General features: G+C 45.2%; 1 protein-coding gene across 1 annotated transcript in view; it reads right to left on the bottom strand.

Annotated features, from left to right (window-relative positions):
* KIAA1210 (KIAA1210 ortholog) overlaps positions 1-18,284 on the bottom strand; it is a 76,792-nt gene extending 58,508 nt beyond the window's left edge. Inside the window, 3 exon segments of the mRNA XM_023198681.1 lie at positions 14,333-14,453; positions 17,995-18,235; positions 18,237-18,284. Coding sequence (XP_023054449.1) covers positions 14,333-14,453; positions 17,995-18,235; positions 18,237-18,284 — 410 coding nt within the window.
* Between the last annotated feature and the right edge of the window lie 1,328 nt (positions 18,285-19,612).

The raw sequence follows: 19,612 nt of genomic DNA, 5'->3' as shown, positions 1-19,612 counted from the left end.
AGGATGCCAACTCATCAAGGAACCAGGAACCACCTTAAATGAAAGTATCAGAAAGGGCCCTTATACCCCTTAATTAAAAAATAAAGTATCCTCCAGGGGAAAGGAGGCTATAATCATCCCACAGCTTCCTCTTTTCTTGCAGGAGGTTGGCAGGAGAGCACCAGAGGTCCAGCCAGCTCCTGAAATGCAGCCCTTGGACACTCCATAATGAAGATGGCTACCCTTCTGATTACACAATGAGCCCCAGAAGTCCTACTCCACGAGTCCACCAGTAGTCGTGGTTCCACTGTGGAAAGTCACCCCACTGATTGGCAGAGTTCATTTGGTGGGGTAGGGGTTTGATACCAAGTTTCACCCAGGATACAACTACATCCATGCACAAATCAGGGCTGTGGGATGTAGACGAAATGATTGGCATTTGCCCAGCAGGGGCCAAGAGCAGCAGCAGTTCTCAGCAAGCCCAGGGCCAGCTAGCTAGCCTTGAACTTCTGTTTGTGCTCCTAGGAGCAAGTGTGAGCACCCTCATGGGAACCTGGGTAGAAGAGGAGAACAATCTTTTTTTCTTTTCTTTTTTTTAGATTGTGTCTCAGTCGCCAGGCTGGAGTGTAGTGACAGAGAACAATCTTGATGGCCATTTATGCTGGCTCTGAGAGCTCTGGGTAGATATATACCCAAAGCAGAAACTGATGCATGGCTTTGGTGGCATATTATTATATTTTTTAATTTGGAAATTTTGTATTGATGCATTATATTTGTACATATTTATGGGGTACATGTCATATTTTGTTACATGCATAGAATGTATAATCATTGAGTCAGGGTATTTAGTAGATATTCATCACCTCAAATATTTATCATTTGTGTTGGGAACATTTCAAGACCTCTTTTCTGGCTATTTTGAAATATACAATATATTATTAATTATAGTCATTCTACTCTGCTATGGAACATTAGAACTGATTCCTTCTATCTAACTGTATGTTTGTATTAACCAACCTCTCTTCATTCATCCCTGCCACCCATACACCCTTCCCAGTCTCTGGTAACTATCATTCTACTCTCTACTGCCATGAGATCAACTTTTTCACCTTCCACATATGAATGAGAACACGCGTTATTTGCCTTTCTGTGTCTGTCTTATTTCACTTAACATAATGTCCTCCAGGCTTATTCACGTTGCTGTGAATGACAGGATTTAATTCTTTTACATAGCCAAGTAGTACTCCATTGTATATATATACTGCATTTCCTTTATCCATTCATCTACTGATGGACAGTTAGATTGATTCCATATCTTCACTACTGCGATGGCACACTGCTTAAAATGACATCTTCAGCAAATTCTGCAAAGTCAACCCTCCAAATGTCCATGGATGTCAGTAGCAAGACATACCAGGGAGAGAAGGTCACTCCTCTACATCCCACACCCTCAACTGTGGGTATTTGAACATCTGGATCATCAAACAGATGCCCAAATAGGCTCTAGGGGATGCCTGCCTCAGATACTTGCTGCAGAGCAATTGTCACTGAGGCCTTTCTTACACACTAGGAGGCCAGAGAATAATGGAATCTACCATCTCCACCTCGTCATCACGAGGAAGCCCATTTCAGAAATACCTCTGAGCACCCTGATTGTCACCCAGCGAACATGCAAAGAACTTGGCCTAAAAGGTCCCTTCTGAGATCTCTCTAGCGGCCTCAAAGCCTAGCAGATAGGGAGTCCTATTCCGTCTTTCAATCCACAAATGCTATGATCAAAGGCTCTGTTCTTGTGCAGTGAGGGGCAATTAATATTATACAACTAATCCAACTAATGAAGTTTCTGAGGCCTCAGTCTGTGCCAGGCAGGCACTGTAAAAAATTATTTTATGTGCATTATCTAATTGAGTCCTCACAAGAGTCCTATGTAGTAGGCATGGTTATTTTGCTTTTATTCTTTTACCCCCATTTCCCAGATGAGGAAACTGAGTCTTGCTGAAATTAGGCAGTCTGTGCAAGGTCATACATGTTGTGAGTAATAGAGTTAGGACTCAAACCCAGTTCTGGATTTTAAAGCCCATGATTTGACCACTATACTCTTCTCCTTCCTCACTTGGCAAAATCTGGTCAATTTGAAATGCCCACTCACTGCTGCCCTAAAGAATCTTCCTTACTGGTCTATTATATGACCCGAAAATAGAATAACTCACCAGGCCATTAGCAGCCCCTAACACCTTTGCAGATATTTGTTGACGTTTTAACAGTGCACAGAGTCCTGCCAAAAATGACCCACTAGATAGGTATATTGTGATGAGGGATCTTAAAGGAGATAGGTCTGCGGCATGGGGACCCTTGGGTGGTCAGGCTGAAGTGCTGTTCCAGCACTGGGGAGGGGGGACAGGAAAGCATGAGAACACTAGAAGACTCAAGAGAAAAGTCAGAATCGAGGGGCCCTAAGGATGGACTTCACAGCTTTGAGCATGTGCTGGGTGCCAAGAGCTCTGCCCCCAAATGCTCTGCCAGTTCTCAAGCCCATCCCAGCAGAATGTGTCTAAGGCTTTTGATCTTATTGTTGAGTTACTGAAGTAGCTGTTATTACTGCTTCTAACCGTCAATAATACACCAGTTGAGGGAGGAGGTAAAAATCTCCAAAGAGGAAAAAAAGTAAAAGTAGAAGAAGGCCGGGTGCAGTGGCTCACGTTTGTAATCCCAGCACTTTGGGAGGCCAAGGTGGGTGGATCACCTGAGGTCAACAGATTGAAACCATCCTGGACAACATGGTGAAACCCCGTCTCTACTAAAAATACAAAAATTAACTGGGTGTGGGGGCGGATGCCTGTAGTCCCAGCTACTCGGGAGGCTGAGACAGGAGAATTGCTTGAACCTGGGAGACAGAGGCTGCAGTGAGCCGAGATCATGCCACTGCACTCCAGCCTGGCAACAGAACGAGATTCCATCTCAAAAAAAAAAAAAAAAAAGTAGAAGAAAAGGGGGTTGCTAGTGGAGGATGTGAATTTTACACAGCTCATTGGATTATGTGGGATTTGATATAGATATCTCCTGCCCTTAGAATTCAAAAGCCATCAAGGAGTGGAGACACCAGGAGTCATTCTCTGGCCAGGGGAGGAAGGGGAGATAAGGGAGAAAGAACAACCAGTCCTCTGGAATGTGTCCCCAACCCAAGCTGAGCTATCTGTGTTCTTTGTGCAGGCACATTGTAACTTTCTGGTTTCATCTTGCAGCCTTTTGGCCCACAGGGTGGAGGTTGGGGAAAGCAACCTCAGCATCACCCCATGGTTATGAGAAATAGCCTTTGGTCTCCCAGTTCTGGAGGGATATAGAAGTCTCTGAGTGAATTTCATCTTAGCAGGAAGGGAATGGGCATAAGGAGGGGTGATGCTGATGTCGTTGTACCCAGAGGGCACATACCCACAGAAATAAAAATGCCACAGCCAGGTGCAGTGCCTCATGCCTGCAATCCCAGCACTTTGGGAGGCCGAGGCCAGAGGATCACTTGAGCCCAGGAGTTCAAGAGCAGCCTGGGCAACACAGCAAGACCCCATTTCTACAAATAAAATTTCTAAAACTTTAGAACATTTCTAAAAATTTTTTAGAAAAGAAGTAAAAAAGCCTCCAAGAATCTGAGATCACTGGACATTCTCAGTCAAGGTGACATCTGAGCCTTTAGGACCTTAGATTTCTTTAACCCTAATCCCATGGACAGCCCTGCAGCTTGGCAAAGGCAGCTCCCTACCTGGAGTTGTGGGAAGAGTTATCCGAAGGTTCTCCAGCCCCAAATCTTTCCTTTTACCCCAGCCATGGCACCACCCTCTCTTTCTACCTGGCCTAAAATATCCACCATCAGAATCATTCCCCTCGAATCAGACAACAAAGTCAGAACGTTATTTCCCAGAGCCTGTCTCATTAGTAACCCCAAGGTCTTTATGCACAGCTACTATGTGCTCAGACCTGTTTCAGGCGCTATGTTGGCAATGACAAAATAAAATCATTAACATTTACTTGACAATGAATATGTGCAAATGCTGTTCGAAGTGCTTTGGATGCATCATCTCATTTAAACTCCAGAGCAATCCTATGAGGTAGGTACTAGTTATTTTCACTTCTCCCCCATTTTGTAGATGAGGAAACAGTAAGGCTAAGTAACTGCCTAGGGCACATGACAACTTCGAATTCTGAAGGTAGGATTTGAATCTAGGCAATTTGACTCCAGAGCCAATAAGTGCTACAGAAAATGACCGATTCCCTGATGACAAAGAGAAAGAATAGACATGAAACAACTGAGAATAGAACTACACTGGGAATCAGAAAGCCTGTGTCCCGAAATCTGCTGTTCCAAAAAGTTGTCTTTGCAGCCTTGCCTGAGTCAGAGCCACTCTTTGGGCCTCAGCTCTCACATTTGTAAAAGAAGATGAGGCAAAATTATCATGTGTTAGGACAAGGATTCTCAGGGTTAAACTCTAGGGCAAGCTTGTCCAACCCACGGCTCCTGTGCTGCATGAGGCCCAGGATGGCTTTGAATGTGGCCCAATGCAAATTCACCAACTTCCCTAAAACATCATGATATTTTTTTTTTTTTGCGATTTTTTTTTAGCTCATCAGCTATAATTAGTGTATTTTATGTGTGGCCCAAGACAATGATTCTTCCAATGTGGCTCAGGGAAGCCAAAATATTGGCCGCCCCTGCTCTAGGGCACTGGCTACATATAGGAGGAGTCTGTAGGCCCCAAGAGTTGTGGAACAAAAAGCTGGAGTGTACTTTACTTACATGTGTGGTACAGGGGGCTAGATGCCAGAAATGAGGCAGAGGGGTAAGATCAAGCCAGAAAAGGGTGTCCATAACACATGGCAAAGCTGAGAATGGCAAGGAACAGCAGAGCAAGGCTAGTACGCTGAGATTTAGATGTAAATGAGGTCAAAGAACAAGAGAAGGTGAGACTGAAGGGGAACAAGATAGGAGGCCATCAAGCGCCAAGCTACAGAAGCGACCAGAAGGTGCTTGTACGGGTGGCTCCATCTACAGCAGAAAGGACTAAAAGGGACCTCTCAATGCAGGTTGAAGTCACCATGAAAGGCTCAATAGAGAAGGCAGAAGTTTTTGTTGTTGTTGTTGTTGTTTTGAGACGGTGTCTCGCTCTGTCACCCAGGCCGGAGTGGAATGGTGCAATCTCGGCTCACTGCAACCTCTGCCTCCCGGGTTCAAGCAATTCTCATGCCTCAGCTTCCTGAGTAGCTGGGATTACAGACATGTGCCACCACACCTGGCTAATTTTTGTATTTTTAGTAGAGACGAGGTTTCACCATGTTGGCCAGGCTGGTCTCAAACTCCTGACCTCAGGTGATCTGCCCGCCTTGGCCTCCAAAAGTGCTGGGATTACAGGCATGAGCCACCGCACCCGGCCAAGAAGGCAGAACTTAAGATGCTCCAGGTGCTAGGCAGAAAAGTTTGCTGACAGCGTGAGCACTGAGGCACTGAGAGTCAGCACAGATGAGTTACGGATGAGGACAGAGAGAGCAGGTGACATCCACAAACCCTAGTGACCAGGAAGGAGTGAATAATGTGCCCAAGCTCTTCCTCCTACAGTATGCTACCTGGAAGGAAAAGAAAAGTGGCAGTGAACCCCAGGAGAGCAGAAATCTGTTGGGCTTCTCTAAACTTCAGGCACAAGAATCCCTAGTCAGAATGACCTAGGAAAAAGAAAAAACCACACTAGGAGTAGTATCTGTCCTCACAGTGACCGGGATAAGCTCCTAAATGGGGGTGGCAGGTGGCTGGCCCCTGACCCAGCTGGACACTGCCCTGTTGTCCACTTGAGCATGAGAGAAAAGCATACACCAGCATGTGAGGAATAAATGAGATGCATAGAAAGTAGCACAGTGCTTGGCACAAAGAAAGTGCTCAATAAATAGTGGGATTTTCAAAACTCCCATGACAGATAAAGGCAAACTGTGAGTATAAGGTTCGAGGAGGAAGGCTGTAAGTCAAGAGCATGTGTAACCATCACTGATTCCTTGGCACTCACTTGCAGGGATGCTGCTTCTTCTGTTGGAGTGGGGCCCAGGAACCTGCCAGCCCAGAACCTTCCAAGTGATTCCTGGGAGGTGAGGGCTCCAAATACCTCGCTTTAAGGAAACTCTGCTGTAAATCACCTTGGGTACAGGTCATGGCTGAAACAGAAAACCTGAATTGGGAAGCCATAAGAAATGGATGGCAGCTAGAGTGTGGATTAATAGACATTGGAGCCTCAGGAAAGTGGGAAGGTGGGAGGGGAGTGGATGGTGAGAAATTACCTATTGGGTACAATGTATACTACTACAGTGTTGGGTGCACTAGAAACCTAAACTTCACCAAGTATCCACACTGTATCACTCATATAAAGCTCTTGACAAGAAGCATAACACACAGTAAGGACTCGATACATGTTCACTGTTATTGATATTACTCTCCCTTCTGCACAAGGAGGCTGTCCTCCCCATGGTGTTAATGACCTGTGTTCCCTGCTCTTCATCAGTTTCCCTAAAGTAGGGGATGAGACGTTCTGCAGTTACCCACAATATGTCCGTGTAATGCAACTGCACTTGTACCTCCTACATCTACATCTAGAATAATACATAATAAAAAGAAATGGATGGTAGGGCAAGCGTGGTGAAGAAAAAGCAATTTGAATGATATCTAGAGAGAATCGTGACCACAGATGGAGGTATTTTTCTTCTAATAAACACTTCTAAGATGTGAGCCTCCAATGAGGCCTCCAGCAATTTTTGGACAGTTCAAACCCCAGCTCTGCGATTAACTAGCTGTGAGGCCTGGGGCACATGGAGTCCTTTCTTGGAGCCTCCGTTTACTCCCCTAAGGACTAAGGGGTTGAACTAGACTTGAAGTCTAGGGTTCTTTTTAGCCCAGGCATTCTTGGATTCCATTATTTCCTGAGATGATCTTTCTAAGTTCCCAGTTCATCCTAGAGTAGCCAGATTTTGCAGAGGCTCACTATAAGCCCTCCCTGAGTTGGCCAATGGAGGCCCAGCCTTCACAGCAAGCCTTTTAGAAGACTTTCAATATTGCAGAACACTGTCTTACTTTCAGATTGTTTAGAAACCTAAGCTATATTTCTCATTAAAAAATGCACAGGCTGGGTGTGGTGGCTCACACCTGTAATCCCAGCACCTTGGGAGGCCGAGGCAGATGGATTAACCAAGGTCAGGAGTTTGAGATCAGCCTGGCCAACATGGTAAAACCCCATCTCTACTAAAAATACAAAAATTAGCCGGGCTTGGTGGCATGTGCCAGTAATCCCAGCTATTCAGGAGGCTGAGGCAGGAGACTTGTTTGAACCTGGGAGGCAGAGATTGCAGTGAGCTGAGATTGTGCCACTGCACTCCAGCCTGGGCGACAGAGTAAGACTCTTTCCAAAAAACAAAACAAAAAAAAAGCACAGGTTGCAGATTTAACTAAAAATTCCCCACTCATTATTTCCTCCACTTCTAAAGAGAACTACCTCATCCCAAAGAGTTTCCTCCTTCCTCTAACTCTGAAGAAGCAAACATAAGCCATTTCTGTATAAAATAAGTCTCAGGATCATTGATGTTTGGCTTCTGGAGCCACAAGGACAAAAGGAACAAATATTCTTCACATGTGAAGTTAAAATTATGTCCTTCAAAAATAGGGCATGGCTGGGCATGGTGGCACATGCCTGTAGTCCCAGCTACTGGAGAGGCTAAGGCAAAAGGATTGCTTGAGCCCGGGAGTTCGAGGCCAGCTTGGGCAACACAGCAAGACCCCATTTTAAAAAAAAAAGGTTTTGGAGGTTTAGTGAGGATTTTCCCCCTTCTCTTTCCCTTAACAGGTTTCTGGATACCCCTCCAACTATCATAAATGAACAGTGAACTAATGCAGAAACCTCTGTTCATATGCTTGATGGCAAACTCTAGAGAGGAAACTTTCCCTGCCTGATCTACTGGGTTCCGTTGCAAATCTGAGGAGGCAGATGCGCCTGTGCTCCCAGGACCCCTTCCTTTCTCCCATTGGCTCAGAAGATTCTCCCTTTGACTTACTTTCCTCTCCATTTTCACAGGACAGTTGGGCTTATGGAAAGGGACGATCTAAATGCAGTAAAGAAGAAGTATCACGATCCTTAGTTCATAGGATGGGCTAGTTAGTCCTTAGCTCATGAAGTTCACAGGCCAAGAAATAAAATAAAGACCTTGTTAATGTAAAAATGCAACATGACTTTATCAACCTTCTGTAGCAATATTTTTCTGAAATACACTGCCTCCTGTGCTGTTGCTATTTTCTTACTCATATCTGGACTTTCCCAGGTCCAAATCTCTTCTTTTCTTGTTCTCTTGTTTCTATTTCTCATTTTGAACATCTCCCTTATATGTCATAGTAGATAACTGAATTATATTGTTCTAAGTTTTTGTGTTTGTAGCAAGAAATATGGTACAAAATCTTCAAATTAGATGGGTAAAGTATTTTTTTTCTACTTCTAAAAGTTCAAGCAAGTTGATTTAACAATATAGGGCCCTTTGTTAATTTTTTCTCCTGGGGCCTTGGCCTCATTAGATGAAACTCTCCCTCTTCTTATCAGGCTGAGAAATTTTTGAGGACCAGAACCTCAGACTAATGCAGATCTTGACAAACTGTGTGGCCTAAGGTAAGTCATATAATCCCTTCATGCCTCAGTTTCCTGATTTACAGAATGAACATGATAATAGAATGGTATGGGGACAGAATTTAGGAGATGAAGGGAATAGGTAGAATGAAAGAAGTATGAACATCATAATAAGTCTTTGTGTAATGCTCTTGACTCTCTGATCCAGTAGTTTCTAAGCAGATGTGCTTTTGTCACAGAAAGAGAAATCTGGCACTTTGACCTTCTGAGGAGGAAGCATGACATAATTGTGAAAGGCTTAGGCTATGAAGCTGGACAAATCTAGGTTTGAATCCTAGTTCTTGTCAATTACTAGGTGTGTGATCTTGGGCAAGACACTGAACTGCTCAAAACCTAAATTTCCTTAGCTGATAAGTGGGGCTAAGTGTAGTACTTTCATCATAGGCTAACTGTGAAGATTCATTCATTTAATAATTGTTCATTGAGCTCCTGGTATGTGCTAAGAAGAGCCCAGAGCAGTGCTCAATAAACAGAAGGGCCCTGCTCTCACAGACAGTTTGGTGAACTAACTCACTGCATTAGTCCATTTTGCATTGCTCTAAGGGAATATCTGAGGCTGGGTAATTTATAAAGAAAAGACTTTGATTTGGCTCATCGTTCTGCAACCTATATAAGACTGCCAGCATCTGCTTCTGGTGAGGGCCTTAGGAAGCTTCTAATCATGGCAGAAGTGGAGCTGGTTTGTGAAGATTACATGGTGAAAGAAAGGAAGGAGGTGGGCACAGTGCCTCATGCCTGTAATCCCAGCACCTTAGGAGGCCGAGGTGGGTGAATCACCTGAGGCCAGGAGTTCAAGACCAGCCTGGCCAACATGATGAAACCCCATCTCTACTAAAAATACAAAATTAGCTGGGCATGGTGGCGCATGCCTTTAATCCCAGCTACAGGAAGCTGAGGCAGGAGAATCACTTGAATCTAGGAGGCGGAGGTTGCAGTGAGTCGAGATCATGCCACTGCACTCCAGCCTGGGCAGCAAAGTGAGACTCCATCTCAAAAAAAAAAAAAAAAAAAAAAGAATAAAGAAAAAAAGAAAAGAAAGAGAAAAGAGAGGGGAGGAGGTTCCAGGCTCTTTTCAACAACCAGATCTCATGTGAAGTAATAGAGTGAGAACTCACTCATTACCACTGGTAGGGCACCAAGCCATTCATGTGGGATCCATTCCCATGACCCACACACCTCCCACTAGGCTTCACCTCCAACATTGGGGATCAGGTTTTGACATGGGACTTGGAGGGGACAAGTATCTAAACTATATCACTCATATAAAGCTCTTGGCATGAGGCATAACACAGAGTAAGCACTCAATACATGTTCACTAGTATTGGTATTACTCTCTCTGCTCCACCAGAAGGCTTTCCTCACCATGGTGTTAATGACCTGTGTTCCCTGCTCTTCATCAGTTTCCCGAAAATAAGGGATGAGACTTTCTGCAGTTACCCATACTCTCTCCATCAGCCCCCCAGTAACCAGCAGGTTTGTCCAATGGTTACCTGTATTGGGGGTTGGGGCCCATGGATGTGTGAGGGCAAAGCCAACTGGATCCAATCTGTGCCCTTGGCCCATTAGCCACCATTGGATCAATAGGCCACAGATATGGCTTGAGTTTCAATCCCAGACTCCTGGGAAACTGGTTGTCCCCAGAAAGCCTCTCTCTGGGTTCACAGAATGGAGTATTTGACTTCTTTGGGGCAAGTATCAAGCCCAGGTGAGGCTGCTCAGGCTCCTCATTAACTGTATTTGTGACCACCCAGGCCCTGTGCTTTTAATCTTTCACCCGAGTCTGTTCTTAAACAGTTCAGACTGCTCTTTTGGACACTGCAGTGGCACAGCAAGGAAAATCCTTCCCCTTTCCTCTTCTCCAGAAAGGACTAAATGGCTTTCCTATACCAACAGCAGAAACTTTCATTTCCTTTGGCTATCCCAAAGGAACAGAAATGGAATCATGACTAGCTAATTGGTTAATGGTCGCTCTTTGTTTGTCAGCATAAGGTGACAAGGGAACTCATATTTACGGAGGGCAACCTACTTGGGCCCGCCAGTTACCTGATTTAATCTTTGTGACAACACCATGAGGTAGGAATCATCTTCATTTTACAGATGAGAAAATTAAGGCTCAGAAAGGTTAAGGCATTCACCTATGGCCACATGGCTAGTAAGTAGCATTGTGAGGATTCAAACCCATATTGGACTCCAAAGCCCCATGCACTTTCTACTATATGGTACCAAAATATTTTCCACATGTGTACACATGTATCTGTCAGTCCAGACACTCTGCCTAAGTGGCTGAACCCTTGGGCAGTATAGCCTTTGATGGCACACTATCCGCTGCTCTTCTTTCCCCTTGAACCAGATGCCTTGCTCCTTCATTAGGAGCCTGGGAGACAGGTTTGTCCATATAGTGCTCTGGCTTCCCAGCCCCAAATGCCAAGCTTCAGTGCATCCTTAAAATGGTGCCTGGGATGTCCTGCCATACCCTGGTCAGGTGACCAACAAAGTAGGGCCTAACATCGTGAGGAACTCCCGGTTTCCTGCTGCTCTCTGGTACAACCTTCCCAATTCAGACACTTACATTCCAAATTTAAGACAGTTTTACCAAGGCAGGAATTTTGTACTGAATCTGGGTGAAAGCACAGCTGTAATGTGCAAACTTATGGCACAAACCTTATACTTCCAGAGGGCTTTGTGCTCTTCAGAGCACGTCCCAACAATGCTGTAGCATAGACAGCTAGGGGAGAAGCATTTTATTGTTCCCACTTTGCAGATGTGGCCAAAGAGGCATGGGAACATGCCTAGAGGAATCCTGTGAGGGCAGAGAGCTGGAGCTCTGCCTCTGAAGTGACCTTTAAATAATGTTCCAGGGGAGGTCTTGTTTTTAAGCCCTGCACAAGCATCACTTACATGATGACAATTACTATACTTATCACAAATCTCTAGCAATAATTACTAACATCTCTCAAATTCTTACTGTGCTGGATACTGCTACATGTTTTATTTCTCATGCATAATTTAATTTGATACTCACCATCCTGAAAAGTAGGTACCATTGTTACTTCTTCTTTTACAGATGAGAAAACTGAGGCTCAGAAGGCCTAGATGACATACTCAAGACCATAAAGCTAGAAAGTGGTAGATTATGGACATGAACCAAGGACTACGCTCCACTAGATCATAATGCCTCTAACACTGAATCCAATATGAAAGCCACTAGCCACATGTGGTTGTTTAATTTTAAATTACTTGAAATAAAATAAAATTAAATACTCAGTTTTTCAGTTATACTAACCACCCTGCAAGGGTTCAGTAGCCACACGTGGCCAGTGACTATCTTATTGGACAGCAGAGATAGAGGTCATTTCCATTATCACAGAAACTTCGAGTGGACAGTGCTGGTCTAAATGCTCTTAAGGTGGGTCCTCCTCAGACTTCTACTCTGGGAAACTGTTATTAGTTTAAGGTAGAATCTCATAATCTAGGGATGATTGACATTTGGGGCTGCAAAATTCTTTGGTGGGAGGTAGGGGATGGCTCTTCCTGCTCATCCTTGGATGTTTAGCAGCATCCATGGGTCTCTAACCACTAGACGTCAGTAGCATACCTTGGCCCCAAAAATGTCTCCAGACATTGCCAAATGTCCCCTGGGGAGCAAAATTATCCCCCACATGCCCCTGTCACCCTCCAGTTGAGGATAAGTACTATACATGCATTTGAAGTAATAGCATACAACAGGGGCCCGCAACCCCCAAGTCACAGACCACTACTGGTCTGTAGCCTGTTAGGATCCGGGCCACACAGCAGGAGGTGAGTGGCAGGTGAGGTGAGCTCATCCAGCTGGTAGGAGAACAAGTACCTACCTTGACCCTGAGGTACTGGGTCAAGGTAAGTACTATATATGTATTTGAGGTAATCAAATGGCAAGCCTTCACTAACTTAACTTGGCCTTCTGAAAGCAATCCAATTCACTAAAACTAATTTCTTTTAGCGAATTATAAAGTTTACAGCAATTTGAATTGAATGGGAGGTTTTAACAGCTATTGAAGATTTCATGAAAGAGTAAAGCAGTAGAAGGAGAGTAAAGATGCCAAGAAAGGATTACTATAATACATTGTAGGATTCATTGCTCAAATTTGCTATCCATTCACCGTAACTATGAAACTGTGAAGGAAGGATAAGAAGCAGATTGGTTTAAAAAGCTAAAAGAGTGCTAAAATAGAAAATCGATTAGGAAATGACAGGGGCAATCACATCGCATTTTACATTTTGGTTACTAATTTCCAGAAATAACACACAACAAAAAATTGTGCTATATGAGAAACTGAGGAAAGAATTCTAAAAATGCTAAAGTTGACACAACTGAAAATGCACTTTCAAAGGATTCAAAAGAAGCTAGTGCACAAAAAATAAGTATATGAGGTGATGGATATGTTAGTTGCCTTGATTTAATCCTTCCACAATGTATACATATATCAAAACATCAGGTTGTACACCATAAATATACACAAATATTCCATTGTCAATCAAGAAAATACATAAATTTTTTAAAAGAAACAAATGTAAGCATTCCCATATAATATGCTGAAATTTTGGCTCCTGATGAAATAAGATACTTTTCCGCATTTTTCATATATTCCCAAGGAAACCAAACCTCCCTATAACAAATGGAACATCCCTTAGAATGCTGCTAAAGACCAAATGAAACCTATTGACTACATATTTAGAGAAATCTCCAAAAGCTTTTAAAATCATTTTCTTCTAAATGAATTTTTGCAAAGACTTAAATACTTTATGTTCTAAATAACTGAAAGAAAAACTTTAGGTAAACTGGTAAATATGGCAAATAATATATTCAAGAAATTACCAGGAGCCAGTTTCCCCCTAACTCCCTACAGAGGGTGAGGCCAGGGGCCTGGAACAGTACCTCCTCCCTCCGACCCCTACACTGGTACCTGCCACTCCAATGGCACCTGTCAATCCTCCTATTGCTCTCATGAATGAAAAATGCAGCTGAGTGAATGCAAACTAGCAAAATGCAACGCCTAGACTGAGCCCCTTGCCAGGGGAGTTAACAATCTTTCTTCTAAAACTAGGGGGGAAAAAAAACAGGAAAGAAGGGAGGGAGAGAAGGAAGTGAAGTGCCACAGAGATCTCTAATGACCACATTAAACACTCCTAATTATAGTGAGGAGTGGAAGTTGGGTCTGATCTGGCAGGCTAAGCTGCAGCTACACATTTTTGGTGCTTTCAAAGGGCCTAAATTTGCCTTCCCCAACTGGAATGCCACATAGAGTCAAATTTCATGTTCATCATTGTTCTCTCTGTGCAGCTAGGTATGCCACAAGGTCTCGGGTTCCGGAGAACTGGTTGCAGATGCTATGGGGAGATGGGCCCAGGTCAGTAGAGGGCACTTCAGGATTGGCTGTCTTCTAGCATCTGAATTCCAGGGGGCTACTCAGGGCCAAAAGAGAATGCATGGATCCCCAGAATACCAGCAACTGGACCTCATTACAAGTCAATATTTATGGCTTCTAATCTCAAATTGCAACCCACACTGCTTCCAGGGGCATCGGGGAAGTTTTGCAGCCAAGGAGAGCAGGCTGACACATAATTTACAATAGTAATTCCCTGGTCAGGTGTCAAGTACCTGTTGCAGAAGCTCTCAGCCTTGCTTTCCTGAATCCTGTTCTTGGAGTAGGAGAAGCTGACTAGCATGATGTGAGGGGCTCACTATCCTGGCTAGATCCCCAAGATTACCAGCAATCACCGGAGTGACACAAAAGCATCCAGGTCCTGTTGAAATACACATTATCAGGAGTTAATCATTAATGTCTACTAACCTGTCATCACAGGTCAGTTGGCTAAGAGCTAGCCCCTGGGCCACAAGATGGCAATGTGTTGGCCAAGAGGAAATCCACGGCCTAGAAGGCCAAAGGCCTGGTGAAGACAGGCTTGAAGAGAAGGGCAAAGTTCAGGCCCAAAACACGTGGAGTGGAAGGCATACTGAAATCGGAAATGGGTTGTAACAGGAGAGACTGGGGTTGCTGAAAACAAAGTTGCCTTGGGCTAGGCACAGTGGTTCATGCCTGTAATCCCAGGCCGAGGTGAGAGGATCACTTGAGCCCAGGAGTTTGAGACCAGCCTGGGCAACATAGCAAGACCCTGTCTCTATAAAAAGATTTTTTAAAAATTAACCAGACATGGTGGTAGACACCTGTAGTCCAATCTACTTGGGAGGCTGAGGCAGGAGTTTCACTTGAGCCCAGGAGTTCAAGGCTGCAGGGAACTATGATTGTTCCACTGCACTCCAGCCTGGGTGACAGAGTAAGAGACCCTGTTCAAAAACAACAACAAAAAGTTGCCTGAGCTCACCATTTTGCCTTAGGCTGAATTGACCTCTGCAGCAGTCCCAGAGAGAGGCCACAGTATCCCACAACGTATGATTTTGGTCTACTACTCAGATGACGATCTTTCATCTATCCAGGCTAGACAGCTCTATGCTGGGAGTCAGGGTACTCAGGAGTCTAATCTTGGTAATGCCACTGACTGTATGACCCAAAGAGAATACCTTAAAACCTCTGGGGCCCACTTTGTTTACCCTTAAAGTGAAGACATTGTCACCCATCCCACCATTACAGGGTCTTGTCAGATTTAAAAAGTTATTTTGCTTTGCCTTCATCTCCTTTTATACTTGTGCAATATGGTGTCACATAATTCAAGTCTGCTGCTCTTTTCTCCCTTCTTCCAATAAGCATATTCACCACTCTTGATAATTCTCCTGTAACCTGCTATCCTTCCTTCTCTATGAAAATAGTAACAGAACTTAATAACTAGTTATCTTGAGCAAGATCTATATCTACAGTAACTGGTTAGGAATTTAAAAACCCAAACTGAGTTTTTAAACTACAGACCCATTTGATTAGAGCAAAGTGCCACTGAGGCTCTTGGCATGGAGTCAAGACCCACAAGACTATGGATGGCTGCTCTGAACACACCCATTCCACCACCGGCCAGACATTTCAAACATCTCCACTAAGATAAATGTATATATTTATATATAAAATCTGGACTGCGACTGTATGTGGGAGAGGAGACTGTGAACCAATCCTGTGTTTCTGCCCAAATTTGAATTTCAAGGCCTATTGGGCTTCCTTGAGAAAGTGCAACCATCCCTGCTGATTTGGCCAAGTTGTGATCCTAGGAAACCTCCTTGTGTTGCGGGGAGGTGGGAGTGTTAGGGGGATGGAGAGTGTGAGAGTGCCCAAGGTTTACAGGGGGAGCAGTGAATGTTTGAGCCAGCATCATTTCCCTCCCAGTCTTCCTCTCCCACAACACGTGGAGCCTAGGAAAAAGCTCAAAGAAGAGGACCCGAGAGTTCCTCCATGTGCTGGCTTCCAAGTGCTCCTACTCTCCTTTACATTCTCTCCTACTGAGCTTATGTCCCCACCCTCCACCTCTTGCAAACTGTTGTTTACTGGCCTGGTCACCCCCTAAGAAGGCAAGCTCCTTAAGTGCATCTTGGTTCAGTCAACAAGATTCTGCCTTCAACAAATACTTGTGCCAGGCACTGTGCTTGCTTGGCTCCAGGAGGGGAAAGGAAAAGTTTCTCCCAGAGGGCTCGGCACGAAGCTAGCTACAGTGTAGGTACACACTGTTTTTAAATGTATACCAAGTTTCCTTTCCCTTTTAGGTCCTGTGAAACACTCTATGCCACTTATTTGTAAAGGCCCTGGCTCCTTAATCTCAAATGCCCTCTTATCATTTCTCCTGTACCTTCAGCCCAGATTCAATAAACATGAGCTCAGACTGAGACTTCTTCACCAGAGGCCATAAGAGCAAGCCATTTTGTCCACTGAGTTTCCTCTTCCAACCTAAAGACCTCAGGTTGCTCCAAATTCCCTCCACAGAAAGTAGACGTTAGGGTGAAGGGGCCCCAAGAAAGGCCCCTTGCTCGTTTGCAAGTAGGAAAATCTAACCTAAGCTAGCACTGAGCCCCAGGGAGAAGGGGCTTGGAAGCTCACCTGGGAGTAAAGTGCTTGCTGTTATCATCTCCCTTGGCCCTCCCAAAGCACTCACTGACAATGTCTCTGTCATCTGGTGCTACCATGAATTACACAGAGAAAGCCTTGTAATATCCACAGCATCCATTCAAGGCCATAGATTGAGGGCACAACAGTGAGATGATAGCCCTGGAGACAGGGTTTTACAATAGTTGTCAAGGACACTTTTTTATGGGGATCAGCAGCATTTCAAGAGTCCAGGCCCACTCACCAGCAGAAAAATGGGAGCATGTTATGGTACTGATCTTGGGGAAGAAGCGGAAATGGGCAGCCAATCTACCCACACGTCCATACCTGAACCACTTCACTTTAGCATTCCAGGTGGAGCACCATTAGAAATCACATGGAATTCTACTTTGGGCCTGCAGGCTAGAGGCTGCCAGTTCTTGTTCATACAGTGTGTTTCCATGTAGGGAGAGAATGGCAGGGCCAGATGAACCCATGCAACTCCCAGTGACTGGAGACTTGCAATGAGTGAAATGGGTTTCTGGCTGTGATTCCAAGTTGGAATAGTTAAGGTAAAAGAAGAGTGTTCACTCCATGATTGAAAATTGGCAATAATCATGTACAATCACATACCCACTAATTAACCATATGACTAAATCCATTTTGGTTAATATCTTCTTCCTTTTGGAATTGCTTGCAATATGTAAACATATGCACACACAACATCCAAAAGCAACACTGTGGACACATAATAAGAATATACTGCTTGGAGATAATACCCCATCAAGCAACTGGGAGACTGCATATTGTACAGCTTGGAACAAATTTAGAAAATTAAGACAACTCAGAAAATTTAAGGTGATTCCTCTCTACTCATCCGTGTTTCCCTCTCTCTTTCCACCCCTCTCTTTGCCTTCCTCTCTTGTCTCTTCCACTTCTTGGCCCCAGTCCCCCATCTCCCTTATCTCCCTACAAGATCATTTATTGTCAGTCATGCTAGCTGCTTGCTGGCTGCTTACTAGTGCCAAAACATCATGTTCCGATGTAATTGAGCCACATTATTTGACAGAATTATTGCCGTCAGTTACTTGAATGGTGTTACTAATCAATGAAATGAGCCTTGTAAAATCCAGGTTTGTGGGGTGCTTTGCTTTGAGATGATGTGGGCTAGGTTTCTTGACACATAGAGAAGCTATAGCTTTGTCCAGTCTCTCTCCCTGGTCTGTCTGTTATGTAAATATCACCCTTGTGCATCTCTCCCTTCTCATACTTGAGCCATTTCTTACAAACTCTGGCAAAGCCAAGGCTGTAGGAGTGCCACAAAGTACCCCTGCACTAAGAAGTAGGGAATCGCGGTGTGCAGGACAGGAAACTCCGGAAATAACTAGGTATTTCCAGGTCAGTCACTGCAGCTGGGCCAAGTTCCCCTTTGGTGCTTCCTTCCTTCTTGCCTTTGCAAGTCAGCCAAGGACAACTGCAACAGCCTTGGGAATACGTTCGACTTCCCGTCCTGGCCCCTCGGTCCCTGGGGCTCAGATGAGCAAGGTAGGGGTGCCGGGCAGGAAGGAGAGGAAGCGTGAAACGCAGAGAAGCCTCAAGGCCTCCAGCCGGCCCTCATTTCCCCACGTAGAGTTGACCTGTCTCTGTGTCCCCCGACCTGCGGAGTCCCGGAAGCTGGGTGGAGGGCTCTCTGGCTGCTGAGCTTTCCCACACACACGCACACCTGCGCGAGCTCTCCCAGGAGGACACCGCCCCCAGCCGGCGGGCTGCACAGGGGAATGATGTTGCAAGTTCGAGCCCAGAGGTGTCTCGCTGCCCGCCGCCCACCCCTGGGTCATTCCTCGCCGCCCGTCTTTGCGGCGAGCGCACCACTTGGGCGGGTAGGAGCCCCTGCAAGGCCGGCTGGCGTTCTGCCACCCTCCACTCCGTGGTGTCTAGGGGGAATAGGTCGGCTGCGCCCGCCACTTACTCTGAAATCTTGAGGCAAGCATGAAAGCTAGCCGTGGTGCTGCTGAGGGAGCCGCTGGCCGGTTACGTGCCTTGCCTGCTGGGGTGCATGGGAGCCCGCGCTGTGGGCATGCCCTTAGAGGCTACCACGTGGGGGCAGCTCGGCACTTCAAGCGCCCACACGCACGCAGCCCCAGACCCGCAGGCCGAAGCAATAACCAGCCAGATAAAGTTTCTTCTCCAAGGCCTCTCGCTGTCTTCTGATCTCGTTCCAAAAAGGGCTGGGCTTGTTCCTTACATGGCTGGGAACTGTTAACTCCCCTTTTTCCTCTGTCTCCATCTTCCCGCCACTACTGCATCCTTAGTGCAAAATACCAGATGCTCTTTCTTAGCCTCTCTGTATCCCTGCAGGGCTGAGTGTAAGAAGTAATTTGGAGATGAAACTCTAAGGAAAGAGTAGAGGCTTTTACCCGAGCAGTAAAGGACACTCAAGGGCTTTGGGGAGGAGATGTAAATAAGTCGCTTTCTGGCATTTTAGATGGTGCAGGCTGGAGGGAGAGGGAAGCAGAGGGGAGAAGAGAGAAGACAGGGAAGAAGGAAAATTTAAGTAGCAAAGCTGCAAGCATTCCCATCTAGATGTGAACACTGTTTTTGAGGTGTTCTAAGCTGTTCTTGTTCAGTCCTAGGGAAAACTATTTACTCCCTTAGCCAGTCTGGGGCCATGAACCAAAAAAGCAAGAATTTCCATAAAATTGTGAAATATTGTCTGCTCTCGAGATGAAGGTCCCTACCAAAGGTTGTGTGTACGCGGGGAACCCCAGTTATAACTTGGCTTACACTACATGGATTCAGAGATGTTGAAGATCAGATTGTGTCCACAGAAAACCAGAAGAACTGGAGAGAGAGAGAGACAGCGAGCAAAAGTGTGACCTAACGTTGACTGCCTGGAAGACCCAGTAGGGCACTTTTCCCAGTCTCAGTCCCATAAAGAGGCGTATG

This window comes from Piliocolobus tephrosceles, chromosome 12 (assembly GCF_002776525.5).
Source record: "Piliocolobus tephrosceles isolate RC106 chromosome 12, ASM277652v3, whole genome shotgun sequence".
Lineage (NCBI taxonomy): Eukaryota > Metazoa > Chordata > Mammalia > Primates > Cercopithecidae > Piliocolobus > Piliocolobus tephrosceles.
This window is presented reverse-complemented; position numbering and strand designations above follow the sequence as displayed.